Source organism: Alosa sapidissima, chromosome 1, assembly GCF_018492685.1.
Source record: "Alosa sapidissima isolate fAloSap1 chromosome 1, fAloSap1.pri, whole genome shotgun sequence".
In the NCBI taxonomy this organism is placed as follows: domain Eukaryota; kingdom Metazoa; phylum Chordata; class Actinopteri; order Clupeiformes; family Clupeidae; genus Alosa; species Alosa sapidissima.
Genome location: NC_055957.1, coordinates 3,912,881 through 3,930,292, shown reverse-complemented (window position 1 = coordinate 3,930,292; position 17,412 = coordinate 3,912,881). Strand labels below are relative to the sequence as shown.

The following is a 17,412-nucleotide window of genomic DNA, read 5'->3' as shown; positions in this document are numbered from 1 at the left end:
GACCTGAACGTAACATTAACCCTAATCCTGATGCTCTCATCACCCATTTCCATTTGATTGGTTTGTTCTGTCTATGTAAAGCACTGTGTATGATAATGTGCTATACAAATAGATTTGACTTTGACATCACACCAGTCTCATACAACATATGATACATTAGATTCCATTTAACTTTGTGCATTGTGCAGAGTGCAGGACACAAACATTAAAGGTGCTCTAAGCGATGTTGGGTAACGTCACTTCTGTTGACGTTCAAACAAAACAGAGCTAGCTCGCCCCTCCCTCCCGTGCAACGAAAACTCTCCTGAACGTGCATCTCGTCAGTGAATGGCTGGAAAATTTGTTATGTTTCATGGCCCAGGCTGCACTAGGCTCTTTGTTGCCTGGGCTGTCTGCAGAGACTGCATTTTTTTTTACAGTGTATTCAGGGGACAGGCAGCTTGCGGATTGTGAGGAGATGTTTGCTGTATGTGACAAAAAATGTTTTAGCTTAGAAACCGTGCAACATCGCTTAGAGCACCTTTAAATAAACACAAAAATTCATACAAATTAAATATAAATATAGATTACTAGACAAAAAATACTATAACAACAGCATCAGACAGCAGAGGGAGAGAATGAGAAGTGAAATGAAGGTTGAAAATGAGCCTCTGAGACTAGAATGTGTCTGAGAGGTTTTTTTTAAACTTAGGGGACTTGGGAGAAGTTTGCAGCTTGTTTTCAGCTTCACACTTTGACAAAACCAAGATGTGATTCAAACCACTGTCAATCCCTCGCCATCGCTCACGGGCCAGAAAAGCGTCTTTTAAGAGCGCCTGGAGCCTGGGATCCGCTCGGTGGCGCGGCGCGGCGCAGACGCTGCTGGCAGCCGTGACAGGCGTAGCTCATCCCCATCCAGCGGCGCACATGTCATGACCTCATCATGCTCTCCGCACCTGGTTTCCATCGAGGGGGCTGGGCCTTCGCTATCAGGCCGTTTGTCAGGGTCGAGCGGGAGACAGGCGGGGTCAGAGGTCATAGTGTCACCCTGGGATGAGGTTTGCTAATCAGACGTGCGGGAGAAAGAGAGGGGGACAAGGTGAAGAGTTGTGAGTTGTTACTCTCGGTAACGGCTCCAACCGATGACAGCGGTGAGTGTGTGAATGTGTGTGTGTGTATGTGTGTGTGTGTGTGGCAGTTTATTTACTGCACCATTTCCCTCAGAATTCAAATCATAGCCTGCAATTCAAATGATCCAAAAGACAGTAAAAAAGCAAAAACAACAACAACAAAATTGCCTGCTTAAAGGCCGTTGGCGTCAGACTACACTCTGCAGGGACTGTGGGCTGCGCGCACACACACACACACAGAAAAGAAAGATTAGATTCAGTGTGCTCTAAAAACAAGCAGAGAGTGAGAGCTATCCTGTACAACTAACACTGCAGAAAGCCACAGGCCAGAAGCAGACCATGAGTGGGACTGAAAATAGACACTGAAGTGTAGAACAGAATCGGCCTTCTGCACGACTCCTCCTTCATATCATTACGCAGGTCCAAATCTAGTCTTCCTCCTCAACTCTTCATATCATTACGCAGGTCCAAATCTAGTCTTCCTCCTCAACTCTTCATATCATTACGCAGGTCCAAATCTAGTCTTCCTCCTCAACTCTTCAAAGGGCTTAACATGCTCATTTCTATTCCACTGCTGTATACTTTCTAAACCTCAGCTCCTACACTTACCATTATCCCCATGTCACATTTGAACAGCTCCAAATCTGAAGTCAGCAGCACTCATGGTAAGAGACGATGGTCTAAAACAGAGATGTCCAACTCATATCAAGTAGTGGGTGGGATTTGTTGGAATGAGACCTCATGGGGGCCGTCACTGTCATGGTCATTCTCATTTTGCTGCACAGGTATCAGTGTTGTTTGATGATATATTCCTTTACTATAACCACGTATGAGCAAACAAGTACAAATCATGTACTGCTGTCACATACTGCTTCCTCTCTTGAAATACCCTACCATGTCAGTTTTTCCAGCTTCTTCCTTCCTGAGGGTGGTTTGTAGTGCTAGGTTTCAATTAATTCAATCAATTTATCATATGATAGACATATTGCTCATAACACATTGTTGAAGACAGCTGGATGTGAATGTTTTTTCTTCTAATTTCCCCTTCCTACCCAAAACATCTGGGGGCCGTCTGAAACCTGCTTTTGGGCCTGATCTGGCCCCCGGGCCTTATGTTTGACACCCCTGCTCTACGGAGAGTGCTACATTATTTTGATGGGGACTTACAGTAGTTTCTACTGAAGACCGAAGTTTCAGTCACTATGTGTATGACCTGGAGTGAATAAGTACTGAAAACATGGAGGCCTTTAACCCCGCAAACTGTCAGTCAGAGGTGGAACATACTGTATATTGGAAGAGAGGAAACCGTATGTATGTTGACTCCTGAGCGGAGTAGGCTATTGAACACTGCAGCACACGGATACTGCTGCGTCGCCCTGTTTACATTCTGTTACCCTAATAATGACCCCGTCAGCTACTACCCTGGAAATATCAACTAAACTAAGACTGGCCCAGATAATAGCGGACAGCAACCGATATGATCTAGTGCCGTTTCCTGTCAGGTCCTGATAAATCTATCTTTCTCAAAGAACATTTCTGAGAAAAAGCGATCCTCCCTTGACCCACACCCTACAGTTACAGGGTACAGACCAAATCTGTGTCATAGTTTATGGATCTCAGACTCTTCCACACTCTCTGGGTCTTACACACACACACGGGTTGGGAAGAATCGGGAGCTGCGAGCTACACACACATGGACACACCTTTCCACTTGGCCCCTGGTGACCCCCTTTACATCACAGTCCAGTTCTCGGAGAAACCGCAGATATTTACAAGCCATGGTGGGTGCTGGGATGGAGAGGAGCCCTGTAGGAGTGTAGCCCCCCCCCCCCCTCCCCCCGTGGAGTAGGAGGAGCCCTGTAGGAGTGTAGCAACACCCCCCCCCCCCCCCCCCCGTGGAGTAGGAGGAGCCCTGTAGGAGTAGGAGGAGCCCTGTAGGAACACCCCCCCCCCCCCCCTGCAGTAGGAGGATCCCTGTAGGAGTAGGAGGAGCCCTGTAGGAGTGTAGCACCACCCCCCCCCCGTGGAGTAGGAGGGGATCATGGGGGATGGAGGAAGTCTGATGTCATTTCAGAACGCTTCGTTATATTTCTAAGTTCTTTTGGACTCACGGTTTTTGAAAATTTGGGCCCAATGACGGACACTAATTCTGGGCCCCCCGATAACATATACCGGTAGTATTATTGGGGGGCTCTCTGGGGGCCCCCCCCCCGTCAGTGCTGGGCCCTTAGAATCGTCCGAACGTCCTAACTTCGTCCGAAACCCCCCCCCCCCCCCCCCCAGCGGCGCCCCTGCTCATGATACTTCTGTTCGGGTTCAGAACTTTAGAAGCACGTGGTGAAGCAAAGCGTCCCTAGCTGTCCATCTGGAAAAGGTGTTGGAAATCACGCTCGTCCTTCCCGAATCTCCAAAGCTGGCCCTCAGCCTCACTGGCTCCCTTCGATCGGTCAACCTGCATCTCATCTCTCCGCGTGTTGCCACGGCGCCACGTGGACGGCAGGCGGCCACGGAACTCTCCCATCGCCAGGACACACCCACCTCCATCTGTGCGCCTGCGAGTTCCCGCTCCACAGGTGACTGACAGCCGGATACCGCGGCAACACGGCGCCATGGCAGAGCCGGCGATGCTGCCCAGACGCTGCTGAGCTCCCCTGTCGTCAATCTACCAGTTTGGGCTCGACGAGACAACTTTAATCTCTGTGGCGTTCTGTCAAACTTCCATTAAATGTCAAAGTAACATCTGCGGGGAGGAGGAACAGCCAAGCGATCCCACACTGCCCTCTACAGCTCAGCCCAGGCATAACACCAGCTGAGTTCTCTTCTGAAACCTTGTAAGAGGAGGCTTGAAGACCATTAAAGATCCATCATACTGCTGTGTGCTGTAACAAAATCTAAATGTGAATGTAACATTCAAAGTATGTAAACAGTATTCAATCACTGATGTTGCATTTAAACGACACTGACAATATAAAACTTTTCTTCTGACATTTCTTTCTTGTAGTCTAGACACACTGAACCCCTTAAACGTTGCTGAAAGAAGTGATTGATTTACAATTAAGAAAATAATGGCACTGCTTTAAGGTTTAAATAAAAATTATTTTTTATTATTTTTTAAAATAAATGCATTTTTACAGACCAAAATCAGCAGAGCATGCTTGCGCTGCCGTTTTGTGTACATCAGAGGCAGAACAAAAATGATGTGATACAGGAGGGAAACCCATGGCCTAAGCTAGCGCTTCTCAATTTAATTTGCAGTGGCACTTTGTTTCAAACCCCAGGGTCTTCAGATCTTTAGATCTCTCCGACTGATAGGCATATTATTACAATACCTTTCTATTTAAAAAGAAACAGATATCAAAATATAGGAACCCGAACTGAAACTGAAATTCTTGAAAATGTGCTCTAACAAAGAAAAAGAAAAATATTAGCACAAGGCAGGCGAAGATTGCGTCACGCATTAAAACAGCAGCAGAAACAAATAGTTTGTAAGGAGAGGTGGACAACTCATCTGATATTAACACAAGGCCAAGAAGAAATGATATCAATAGGCAGCTAGGAGATATACTTCATTGTTTTTAGGTGAAAAGCATTAAAACCACAGAACCTGAACAGCTCCTTCATAACACATAAATCAAAATCACGGTGACAGTCAATGACACGGTGTCTCCTGGAGCGTGAGACAGGCTTGTTTCTTCATATATATCTATATATAGTTCTATCTTTTAATAAACTCAGTAAGACGTTTACATTGGCAGGCGCACAAGTTTAAACCACACAATGCTGATAAATGGCTTTTTTTCCTTCTCTTCTGGAACAAACAAACATACGTCCAAAAATCAGAGAAAAAAAAGCTGCAACACAAGAACTGTACAATTCTATAAAACCTGTGGTTTTTTACATTAGTTACAAAAAACTAATACTTCATTTAGCGTTCCTTCATACTGAGAGAAAATGGACATCGTATTTTCATTTTTAAAAAATGTCTGACCTATTGCTGGTGCATAACAATAACATGGCTGCTGAATAATACTATATGGTGTGTGGGAGTGGCCAGTAAAAGTAACAGGTTTGCATTGGGGCGCTAAACATGGACAAAAAAAAACCCTGTAGGAGACTTTCTTTGCATGCCTGGTGCCACGACCACCTACACGTGTACACGTTTTGGACAAGCTTTGACAAGGTTTTGCCAGGTCCACATCTACACGGGTAAGGAGGAGTGAACTTTAACCTCAGCAGCCGGAGGTGAGAGGACTTAAAGAACATGCTTCTGATGGGAAACACCGGAGTCTCTCAGCTCCTGTTTCTACATCAATACCACAACAGTGACTCCTTATCTTCAACCTTGAGTCATCTTGTGGCGTTGAACATGCATACAAAAACATCACAACAGGTGCATCGCTGTTGAATGCCAAGACGGGATATCTATCTATCTACTGTATATATATATATATATATATATATAAAAAAACACTACTTCAACTTCCGAAGCAACAGCTTATTTTGCGAAGGGACCTTCATCACAGCCGTGGAAGTGCTTTATGCAAAACTTCATGAGGTGGAGATATTAAAAAGGAAAACAGAAAGAAGAGAGAGAGAGAGAGAGAGAGAAAGAGAGAAAGAGAGAGAGAGAGAAAGAGAGAGAGAGAGAGAGAGAAAGAGAGAGAGCTATGAAGCAAATCCGTCTATTTTAAAACAGGTCTCAAAATACAGCCTGAATCACTGAAGCAGGCCGCGAGGCAACCACTCCACCATGGGAGCAACGACGCACACACACACACACTACATGGACACACATTTACTCACACATGCTTGTACACTTACATACAAACACACTAAAGCATTACGTGTATACATATTCACTCACACATCCTCTCACACATGCTTGCACACTTACACTGACACATACACACACACACACACACACACACACAAACCTCTTTTTAAAGGCAGGCAGCGCAATCTGTAGTGTATCTGTATGGGACAGGTCATCATGAGGAAACCCATCTGCCAGGGATGGTGTGTGAATCACAGTGATGCGGCACGGTCATCACACAACTCCACCGACAGACCAATGAGCACCAAGGATAACAAAGATGTCACACACCCACACACACACACAACCATCCACACACACACAACCATCCACACACACACAACCATCCACACACCCACACACACACACACAACCATCCACACACACACAACCATCCACACACACACACACACACACACACACACACACACACACACACACACAACCATCCACACACACACCCACACACACACACACCCCCACACACACACAACCATCCACACACACACACAACCATCCACACACACACACACACACACACCCACCCCCACACATCCACACACACAAACCCATAGCCTACACATTGGCATGAAGGAACGCGGACCCAGCTGGTCAAGAATAAATAGCATGCGCTCCAATATTCTCTAGCAAACATCATAAGGCCAAGGTGACCGACCACATCAATGCTTCCAAACCCCGGATCCAGGGACAGGACACTGCAGAAGTTCAGTTGCACATAACGAAATCTGAAGAACGTCTGCCGTACTCAACTTCAGTTTGCATATTAAAAACCGTTCCTACACAAGAAGGTGTGGCGTTGCAAGGTCTGCAGACCCTAACAGGGAAGCTACAGCGGGCGCAGAACTGAAGCTTTGCGTGAAACTTCCCCGTAAGGCAAAGTGATGGACGCAAGGTCTTCAGAGAGATGCTGCTCTCCGCACGAAGCACACCTCTGGTCATCCCATACACAGGAGACGTGTAGCTCTCTCTGATTACTTGTCAAAGTCTGGACTGCCTCTTTTAAGTTAACATTAGTGTTATGATTGCGGTCAAGAGCATTAATGACTGCTAAATGTCAGCTTTTATGTCAGCTTTGTAAAGAAGATCACCATACGCCACGTGTACTAGACATGGCAAATAATAATATCAAAACAAACAAAAAAACTAAATAAAAACAAAAACAAAAGACCCCCCCCCCCCCCCACCCCGTTCCTGTCGGCAGGTTTGGAGCATGCTCAGATCCATCCGCTGGTCAGCTTGAAGAACATCTCCTCATCCAAAGACTCGTTCTGGTCCTTGGCGCGCGTGGACAGGAAGATGTAGCCGCCGATGAACTCGTGCACCACCTTGCAGGTCCACCTCCGTGCAGATAAACGCAAGGCTGGGCTCGTCGCGCAAACTCCACCGTCACCTGGGGAAAACGGGGACGGGGGAAAAAGCAGGGAAAAAGCTTCGGTGAGCACGACCGCACTGCGCTACACAGACGCACGAGACGCTAGGCTCGTCCGCAAACTCCACCGGGATGAGAACTAGAGGCAGGGTTCCCACTCTAAGCCATGTCTGGAATAGATTTAATTAAAATTCCATGATATTCCAGAAATTCCATGACCCGTGGGAATCCTAGAGAGGAGAAGCTCCAGTGAGCACGACCACACTGCGCTACACTGAGGCCTGGCAGGTGGAAAGAAACGATGTGCTCACACTCTGGTTCCCATTCAAACAGTGACACTACGGGGAAGGAACCGAGAAGAAGGTTCCGGTCAACTTGACCTTCATTAAGCGTTTAACGGGCGATGACACAAGGCTCCCACAGAGCAGATGGCACTCAGAGGACTCGTATCCATGGAATATCTTTGCCTGCCCCCCCCTCCCTCCATCACCCCACCCACATACACGTATACATGGAATATCTTTGCCATTAGGAAATAAAGATTCAGACTCGTATACAGTACATGGAATATCTCTGCCATTAGAAAATAAAGATTCAGACTCGTATACAGTACATGGAATATCTCTGCTATTAGGAGAAGAAGATAAACTACAACCCCCCCCCCCCCCCCCCCCACATGCACAAATACATGCAATACCATCGCCTTTAAGAAATAAAGATTCAACTACAACTCGTATGCGATGTGCGTACGCGATAAAGCGCTCTACAAATAAAATACATTATTGTTATTATTATTATTATTATTATTATTATTATTATTCAGGAGGCTGAATGAGGACAGTTCTCTGAGTTGCAACTTAATCTGGGTGATCAGTGACCAGTGTGTGCCGTGATCAGTGATCAGTGTGTGTTGTGACCCGTGTGTGCCGTGATCAGTAACCCGTGTGTGTCGTGACCCGTGTGTGTCGTGACCCGTCGTGACCCGTGTGTGTTGTGACCCGTGTGTGCCGTGACCCGTGTGTGCCGTGACCCGTGTGTGTTGTGATCCGTGTGTGTGTCGTGATCCGTGTGTGTCGTGACCCGTCGTGACCCGTGCGTGTCGTGACCCGTGCGTGTCGTGACCAGTGACCCGTGCGTGCCGTACCATCTGATCTCCCAGTTGACGTTCCACTGCTTCATGTTGCTGAACCTCCAGGTCTTGATGGCGTCTCCGTTGCTGGCGTCCATGCGGATCAGGCGGTTGTAGGTGATTCCAATAAGCTCCTCCCTCTTGCCTCCCTGGAACCTGACGCACAGACAAGAGAAGAAGTCCAGACTTGACCGGAGCCACACAGACAGGAGCAGAGCGGATAAACAGTGACCACTGAGGGACGTCTCTGGGACGTAATGGCACATTAGAATGAAGACTGGGAATGGAGCGGGGAAGCATCCGATTTCCAAGAAGACAGGGGAACACTTTACTTGACGGGTGAGTTCATAACACATTCATAGCAGCGGTCATAAACTGCACATAAAGCATTCATGACTGTTTCATGAGACATGACTGAACATTCATACCAAACCTTTCATGAATGTGGAAGACAGAACGACGAGGACTTGTCAAAATACAGAGAGAGAGAGAGAGAGAGAGAGGAGAGAGAGAGAGAGAGAGAGAGAGAGAGAGAGAGAGAGAGAGAGAGAGAGAGAGAGAGAGAGAGAGAGAGAGAGAGAGAGTCTCCTGAGGGGGACATACTTGGCCAGGAAGTGGGTGATTCCAAACTCAGGCAGGGACTGCCACGCCTGGATGAAGCGCATCTTGGCCTCGATCAGGCTCATCTGGGCCACGTTCTGATGGGCCTCCAGAATCCGGGCCGAGATCTAGTGGAGACACAGAGGTCCAGAGCGGGGAGAGCATCAACCATCACCCCATCACCTCATCACCCTCATCATCATCATCATCATCATCATCATCATCAAACACACCATAGCCATCATCACTCCCACTGAAAACTAAACATAAATGAGAACACACACACACGAGTAGATACACCCACAGCCTCTGAACATGCACTCAACCATGTTCAAACACATCACATATATGGACACACACACAAACCTATCTTCTGAACATGCACACACAAATATAATTTACATCATGTGACTGGCACAAGCTGTTGAGCGCACATACATGCACACACACACACACACGCACACAGATACACGCACAGACACACACGGACAGACAGACACGCGCACAGACACACACGCACGCACACACACACACGCACAGACACACACGCACAGACACACACACACAGACACACACACACAGACAGACACACACACACACACAGATACACGCACAGACACACACGGACAGACAGACACGCGCACAGACACACACGCACGCACAGACACACACACACACAGACACACACACACACACACGCACAGACACACACACACACAGACAGACAGACAGACAGACACACACACACACACACACACACACAGACACAAGCACAGACACACACACACAGACACACACACACACACACGCACGCACGCACAGACAGACAGACACACACACAAACACACACACACACAGAGCCCATGCTCTTTGTGCCTTCTCAGCTAAGCTCCTGGCACCAAAATGGCGCCCATCGTCCACTGGACCCCAGCTAGCAATGACAGCCAGGCAGCAGGCCTAACCTCTACCCCCGTGACCCTTGGACGTCTGGTCTGGAGGATGGGGAGGACCGAAGGGTCCGCATCTCTCTGACCATACCAGCAACTCACCATCACAGACTTACCACTCACTGCTCACCTCTACACACTCTTTTTAATGAGAAAAATCAGGCTTCTGGACACCATCACCACCACCACCACCAAGAGCACACACCAACCAGCTACAGTCTAGCAGCAGCACTGAGGCTGCGTGTTAGTGGACTAAGACTATTGTGGAGTTCTGGGTCTACTTGCTACACTATGGAGTTAGTGTTTACATCAAAGCTGTCGTTCTAGTGTTAGCGAGCGCTGGCTAACAGAAGGGGATTAGTGACACTACATGGCAACCCAGAGGCACACAGGTTTGACTTACCATGTCCCTCACAAACCCTGGCTGAGGAGGGAGGGAAGGAGGAGGGAGCGAGAGAGAGAGAGAGAGAGAGGGGGATGGAGGGATGGGGGAGGAGGAGAGCAAGCAGAGAAGAAGAAGGAGAAAAAGAGGCAGGTGAGAACAAGCAAAACAAACAAAAAAAACAAAACATGGCTGGAACATAGCAAGCAATCGAGCAGGTAAAACAAAACAGGAGCAAGCGCACATGTAGAAACATATACACACCAATACACACACACACACACACACACACACACACACACACACACACACACACGCGCATCACATTTGGCGCATGCAGCAGTTTGCAGCAACAAAAGAGTGACCAGCTGCATCAGTGAGGACCAACAGGGTTGAAGTAACAGGAGGTAGGATTATCAGCAGCACACACTGGGAAAGGAGTTCAGTACACAGTACACAAGCAGTGAACACACATCGGAACATTTCCTACTGGGAAAGGAGCAGTGAACACACATCGGAACATTGGAAAGGAGCAGTGAACACACATTGGAACATTTCCTACTGGGAAAAGAGTTCCACACAGTACACAAGCAGTGAACACACATCGGAACATTTCCTACTTTTAAGGCCTAGAGGGAATCATAGCTAACTACTGGCTTCATCAAGCACAAAACAATGTTACGTACATATACATATCTAACGTTCATCTTTCCATCATATGGAGGACGATGGGGACAAAGGTGTGTGTGTGTGTGTGTGTGTAGTTTGTTTTTAAGACTATTCCAAGTATTATGCTGTCAGACAACAATTTTAATAGTTAAGCCTTACCATCATATAGAATTTCCTGTGGTTATACAACAAGAGCCTGCACTTCCCTGGCTATCCAGCAGGTGGCAGTATAGTCTAAAGAGTGACTGCTGTACTCCTAAGGAGTGGCACAGAATAAAGGGCCGGCTCATACCCCCCGCCCCAACTGTTTGTTTGTCATAGTGCTCCAGAAGTGGACTTTCTTTGGGGGGGCTAAAGACCGGACGTTTGTCCACAGGGCTGTTTAAAGCCTCCTTCCCAGGGTTCTCCTCCGGGGATTACGACTGAGTTCAAAGTGGGGGGGTTGGGAGGGGGTCAGCCGAGAGGAAGTCCGACTTTTGGAGGAAAACAAGAAAGACAGAAGAGGAGAAAAACAGAAACGAGAAGAGGAGAGGAGAGGAGGGGGCAGGAGAGGAGAGGAAAGAGGAGGAGAGGAGAGGAGGGGGCAGGAGAGGAGAGGAAAGAGGAGGAGAGGAGAGGAGAGGGGGAGAGGGAGGAGGGGAGAGGCGAGGAGAGGGCAGGAGAGCAGAGGAGAGGAGAGGAAAGAGGAGAGGAAAGGAGAGGCGTCTCTGATCTGTAAAACAGCTGGGAGCGGCTGGCTGGTTTTTCCCAGACTCTATTCCCGTTTGACGCTTGGAATTCCCAGGCACGGCGTCCATTCCCACTCAGCATTCCCTGGGAAGGGGTCACTTCCTGTAGTTTTCCCCGCCTCTAGCCACTGACCAACACTCATGCTGAGGCTCCTGCTTTTGACCGCCGGGAGTGAATGAGTTACTGAGGGAGTGTGTGTGTGTGTGTGTGTGTGTGTGTGTCATGGCTGCAGTGATCTGGATTTAGGCCAGAGCCCCAACCCCAGCAAATACCAGCCCTTCTGCCATTCTCTCTATCCAAGGGAGTGGAGCAGAGAAACACACACACACACACACACACACACCATCTTCCTGTTTTTACCCACTACGCTAACTGGGCAGTCTCTTCTCTACAACACTGTGTGCTTCTGTGTGTGTGTGTGTGTGTGTGTGTGTGTGTGCATATGTGTGCAGTCAGTTCAGCCCTGCACTGTCAGTTTCAGTATTTAACACACTGGCCAGCATATAATAAATATTTTTAGTCTTTTGACAGGGCGTGCCCGCTCATTAGGCGATGAACCCTCGTTTCCACCGGCGTGCCGCTCCAGACAGCTGATGCCAGCTGATGCCAGTCTCTGGATGACCTGTCCGGATGCCAGCTCCGTCACTGGCAGACGAGAAGCTCCGACGTGGACAGTTCTGAGTCACCACTCAAAGAGGCTGCAGACGGCCAACGCCTTATAAGCCAATGACAAAACACCAAACACGAGCCAAATAAGACGAACAGACTCAGCAGCGCAGCTACAGCATGCTTTGTACTCCAGGCCACTTTAGGCCCAGCACCCTCAGCTGTATGAAGACAGAGATGTGCCATATGCAGCTCAAGTCGTAATAACGCTCTGTGCGTGTTTATGATGTAATAACGCTCTGTGCGTCGCTCTTGATGTCTGTAATAACACTCTGTGCGTGTTTATGATGTAATAAAGCTCTGTGCGTGTTTATGATGTAATAACGCTCTGTGCGTGTTTATGATGTAATAACGCTCTGTGCGTCGCTCCTGATGTCTGTAATAACGCTCTGTGCGTCGCTCCTGATGTCTGTAATAACACTCTGTGCGTGTTTATGATGTAATAAAGCTCTGTGCGTGTTTATGATGTAATAATGCTCTGTGCGTCGCTCCTGATGTCTGTAATAACACTCTGTGCGTGTTTATGATGTAATAACGCTCTGTGCGTGTTTATGATGTAATAACACTCTGTGCGTGTTCTCTGTGCGTGTTTATGATGTAATAACGCTCTGTGCGTCGCTCCTGATGTCTGTAATAACACTCTGTGCGTGTTTATGATGTAATAACGCTCTGTGCGTGTTTATGATGTAATAACGCTCTGTGCGTGTTTATGATGTAATAATGCTCTGTGCGTCGCTCCTGATGTCTGTAATAACGCTCTGTGCGTCGCTCCTGATGTAATAACGCTCTGTGTGTCGCTCCTGATGTAATAACGCTCTGTGCCTGTTTATGATGTAATAATGCTCTTTGTGTCACTCCTGATGTCCGTAATAACACTCTGTTATGCTCTGTGCGTGCGTCGCTCCTGACATTCGTAATAACGCTCTGTGTGTCGCTCCTGATGTAATAGCGCTCTGTGCGTCGCTCCTGATGTAATAACGCTCTGTGTGTCGCTCCTGATGTGGACGTGGGCTTCCTGTCTCGTCCCATCCCTGGAGTGGCCACTTCCTGCCTCCCTGGCACTGGAGGTTTGAGTAGTAAACTGTTTAATGTGCTATCGGCTACCCAGCAGCCATCTCACACACACCCCCCCCTCCACTCTCTGTTCTCTCAATTCTCTCTACACCATCTCTCTCTCTCCCTTTTTTTCTGTCTCTCTACTACTCCCTCACTTTTTTTCTCCCTCACTTATCTCATTCTCTCACTCTCATTCTCATTCTATCCCTCTCTTCTCTCGCTCTCTCTCTCTCTCTCGGTGACTGCTGAGTGATGGGTGTGTCCTTAGTTTGGCCGCCATGTCCCTGGATACCCTCAAAGGGGAGGGTGCATGAGAGAGGGGCGAGGGAGGAAGAGAGGAAGAGAGGATAGAGAGAGCTGATGAAAGGGAAAAGGCAAGAAACAGAGTTTAGATAAACAGATAGAAAAAGATGAGAATGTGTGAGAGAGAGATAACGAGTTAGGAAGTTAGGGAAAAATTAGCAGTTGGGAGGAAAGACAAGCACAGAGAGAGAGATAGAGAGAGAGAGGGAGAGAGAAGAAGTTGAGGGAGGGGTGAAGGCCTATGGGAGTCGTGTGAGTGAGTGTGTGTGTGTGCCTGGATATTTATGTGTGTGTGAGTGTGTGTCCATGTGTGAGAAAAAGGGGTGTCTGCATTCCAGCAGAGAAGCCAGATACCAGGCAACCAGCTGTGAGACTCCAGTCAGCAGGTCCCGGTCCAGTTGGGGCCCTCAGCGCCTCAGTCTGCCTTTATTATATCCCTCCCTCCCTCGCTCTTTTTTTTTTTTTTCTCTCTCTCTCTCTCTCTCTCTCTCTCTCTCTCTCTCTCTCTCTCTCTCTCTCTCTCTCTCTCTCTCTCTCTCTCTCTCCTCTCTCTCTCTCTCTCTCTCTCTCTCTCCTTCGTTCAGTCTCTTCCCTCCCCTCTCTCCACTCATCATGTTGTTTTATCTTTTTTCAGACATGTTTACGCTCTTCAGTCCCTGAATACAAGTCCCAATTCTATACAGACAGGATTGCAAAAAAACAAAAACAACTGGCCTGATTAGCATGAAACTTAGTGGAAAGACGTAGCATGGTCCGAAGAAGCACTAACAGGGCGGCTCGATGAATTCTGCTCACTATCGCCAGAGAATGATGAATTCTGTTTCACTATCGCCAGAGAATGATGAATTCTGTTTCACTATCGCCAGAGAATGATGAATTCTGTTTGACCATCACGGCGTTGGGAGATGTGGCATCTGGGCTTGGTGGGGCTGGCCTGAACTCTCAAAATGGACTTGCTGTTTATGTTAACACTTGTTCACAGTAAAGTGGATGTTCTTCACTGCTTGTTTATAAACTCCCATCACACACACACTAGTGTTGCAGTAGCTCAAAGGGTTCTAGGAACACAGGTCCCCATTCCATATCCAAGGAGAACACAAGGTGTCAGATGTCAACATGCAATAATGTATGCAAATATCATACACTGCTACTAAATATATATAACTAAATATATATAACCACATAATTTTTGTCACTTTTGTCTGAAGCTATATGAAATGACATAATGAGGATGATTCAGCCCTCTGCTCTACTCACCTGTTTGTTCTTGTACTTCTTCAGGTAGCGCGGAGACACCAGGCACTCGGGGTTGATGTCCGTGTTGGTGAACTCGGCGGCGATGAACTGGGGGTCCGGGCTCATGTGCTGCATCTTCAGGAAGGACAGGATGTTCTGCACCTCCAGGTTGTACGAGCTGTCCGCCATGGTCTTGCCTTTGGAGGCCAAGCGACAGGCCGCCATCCAGTGGGCATACTGCTTCTCCTGCGCCAGCGGGGAGGGGGTCACGGTCAGGACACATATGTCCGTCGTGTAGGACTTCCATCATGTGATTATACGTTCTGCCTACTGTGCAGTCACACTGTTTGATGATTTAAATCTGCTGTAGAGATAGTGTCTGCTAATGTAATGCAATGTCAAATATGAATCTTGAATATGTGTGAACCAGGCTTGTGCAAAATTCCAGAATTGAATTGAAACTGGCTCTTAAATTCCAATTCAATTCTTGATTTTCACTTGGATTTCAATTGAGGTAGCAAACAGGAAGCAGAATTGCAATTGGAATTGTGCACAACCCTGTGTGATCATAGTATTGTGTGGAACTGCTCTCTTTAACGCCCTGTACTTTGTGGATAGTATCTGTGTTGATACACATTGGCAGTTCTCCTGCATACTGCACAGAACAGTGAAGTCACAATAGCAGCAACAACCATCCAATCAGGATAAAGCAGGAACACATATACCTCTCTATAGGGGCGGGTCATGAGCCCATTCTACCAATCAGGGAGAAGCATGTGTATCTGTGCTCCAATCAGGGCTCACCGTGTCACAGCGCAGCCAGATCTCATTCATGCCGTCTGCGACGGGAATCAGCAGCTTGATGTTGAACTTCTGACCAGAGATGTTGACGTCCGGGAGTCACCTCACAACCTACACACAGACACAGGGAAGCAGGCTTTACATAGTGCCAATAGTGTGTGTGTGTGTGTGTGCGTGTGTGTGTATACTGTACATGAAAGAAAAAGACCTGCCACTGGAAGAACAGAAACTCATCAATCACAGACTTGTACAGACTCAGGCACTCAGACTCAGACTGGTGAAGCTCAGTGTGTGTGTGTGTGGCGCTCGTTGTGTGTGTGTCTGTGTGTGTGTGTGCGGAGCTCGTTGTGTGTGTGTGTGTGTGTGTGTGTGTGTGTGTGTGTGTGTGTGGAGCTCGTTGTGTGGTGTGTGTGTGTGTGTGTGTGTGTGTGTGTGTGTGTGTGTGTGTGTGTGGAGCTCGTTGTGTGTGTGTGTGTGGAGCTCGGTGTGTGTGTGTGTGTGTGTGTGTGTGTGTGTGTGTGTGGAGCTCGTTGTGTGTGTGTGTGGAGCTCGGTGTGTGTGTGTGTGTGTGTGTGTGTGTGTGTGTGTGGTGCCCCTCACCTCTGAGGTTCATTTGATGAGCGGGGGTTCCGTTGGCCTCGTCTCGACTCTTGTAGCAGGAGATTGTGATGTCTTTAAACGTGCACCAGTACTGCTTATAGCCCTTCAGTGTCAATTTCTTTGGCCTGGGAGAACACACACACACACACACACACACACACACACACACACACACACACACACACACACACACAGTCAGTCAGCGAGGGGAAAAGTGCTCATAATTAGGCAGGATATGGAGGGGCTGGCATACATTTTTCCAGTGGGGAAAGGGGCAGCATCGTCAGCACACACACACACACACACACACACCACACCCACACACACACGCACACACACACACACAGACACACGCATACACAGACACGCACCACACACACACACACACACACACACACTCTCTCTCTCTGGAACAGCACATTAAAGCATTGCAATTATTAGCAGAGCTGCACTCTCCAGTGGGTCCATAATTAGCCTGTGAACCCTGACAGAGGGGGTTTGAAACCACAGCATTCACTCATTCCCACAACACACACACAAACTTAGCACACACACACTCAGAAGGACACACACACAGACATTCAGCTGTGTGGGTGAGTGTCTATATGCACATTATATGAATATAAGTGTGTGTGTGTGTGTGTATGATGTGTTGTACATGTACACATTATAAGAATTGTTGTGTGTGTGTGTGTGTGTGTGTGTGTGTGCGCTAGATGTAAAAGTGAAAAAAGTGAGTGTGTGAGTGTGTGTGTGTGTGTGTGTGTGTGTGTGTGTGTGTGTGTGTGTGTGTGTGTGTGTGCGCTAGATGTAAAAGTGAAAAAAAGTGAGTGTGTGTGTGTGTGTGTGTGTGTGTGTGTGTGTGTGTGCGTGCGCTAGATGTAAAAGTGAAAAAAAGTGAGTGTGTGTGTGTGTGTGTGTGTGTGTGTGTGTGTGTGTGTGTGTGTGTGTGTGTGTGTGTGTGTGTGTGTGTGTGTGCGCG

The 17,412-nt window shown here is 47.8% G+C and overlaps 1 protein-coding gene across 1 annotated transcript in view; it reads right to left on the bottom strand.

Moving 5' to 3' along the window:
* Positions 1 to 6,384: 6,384 nt before the first annotated feature.
* Positions 6,385 to 17,412, bottom strand: part of fermt2 (FERM domain containing kindlin 2) — an 80,626-nt gene continuing 69,598 nt past the window's right edge. The window contains 9 exon segments of the mRNA XM_042087171.1: positions 6,385 to 7,274; positions 7,276 to 7,333; positions 8,457 to 8,597; positions 9,045 to 9,169; positions 10,392 to 10,412; positions 15,051 to 15,275; positions 15,834 to 15,926; positions 15,928 to 15,941; positions 16,431 to 16,555. Of these exon segments, the coding sequence (XP_041943105.1) occupies positions 7,158 to 7,274; positions 7,276 to 7,333; positions 8,457 to 8,597; positions 9,045 to 9,169; positions 10,392 to 10,412; positions 15,051 to 15,275; positions 15,834 to 15,926; positions 15,928 to 15,941; positions 16,431 to 16,555 (919 nt within the window). The 3' untranslated portion in view covers positions 6,385 to 7,157.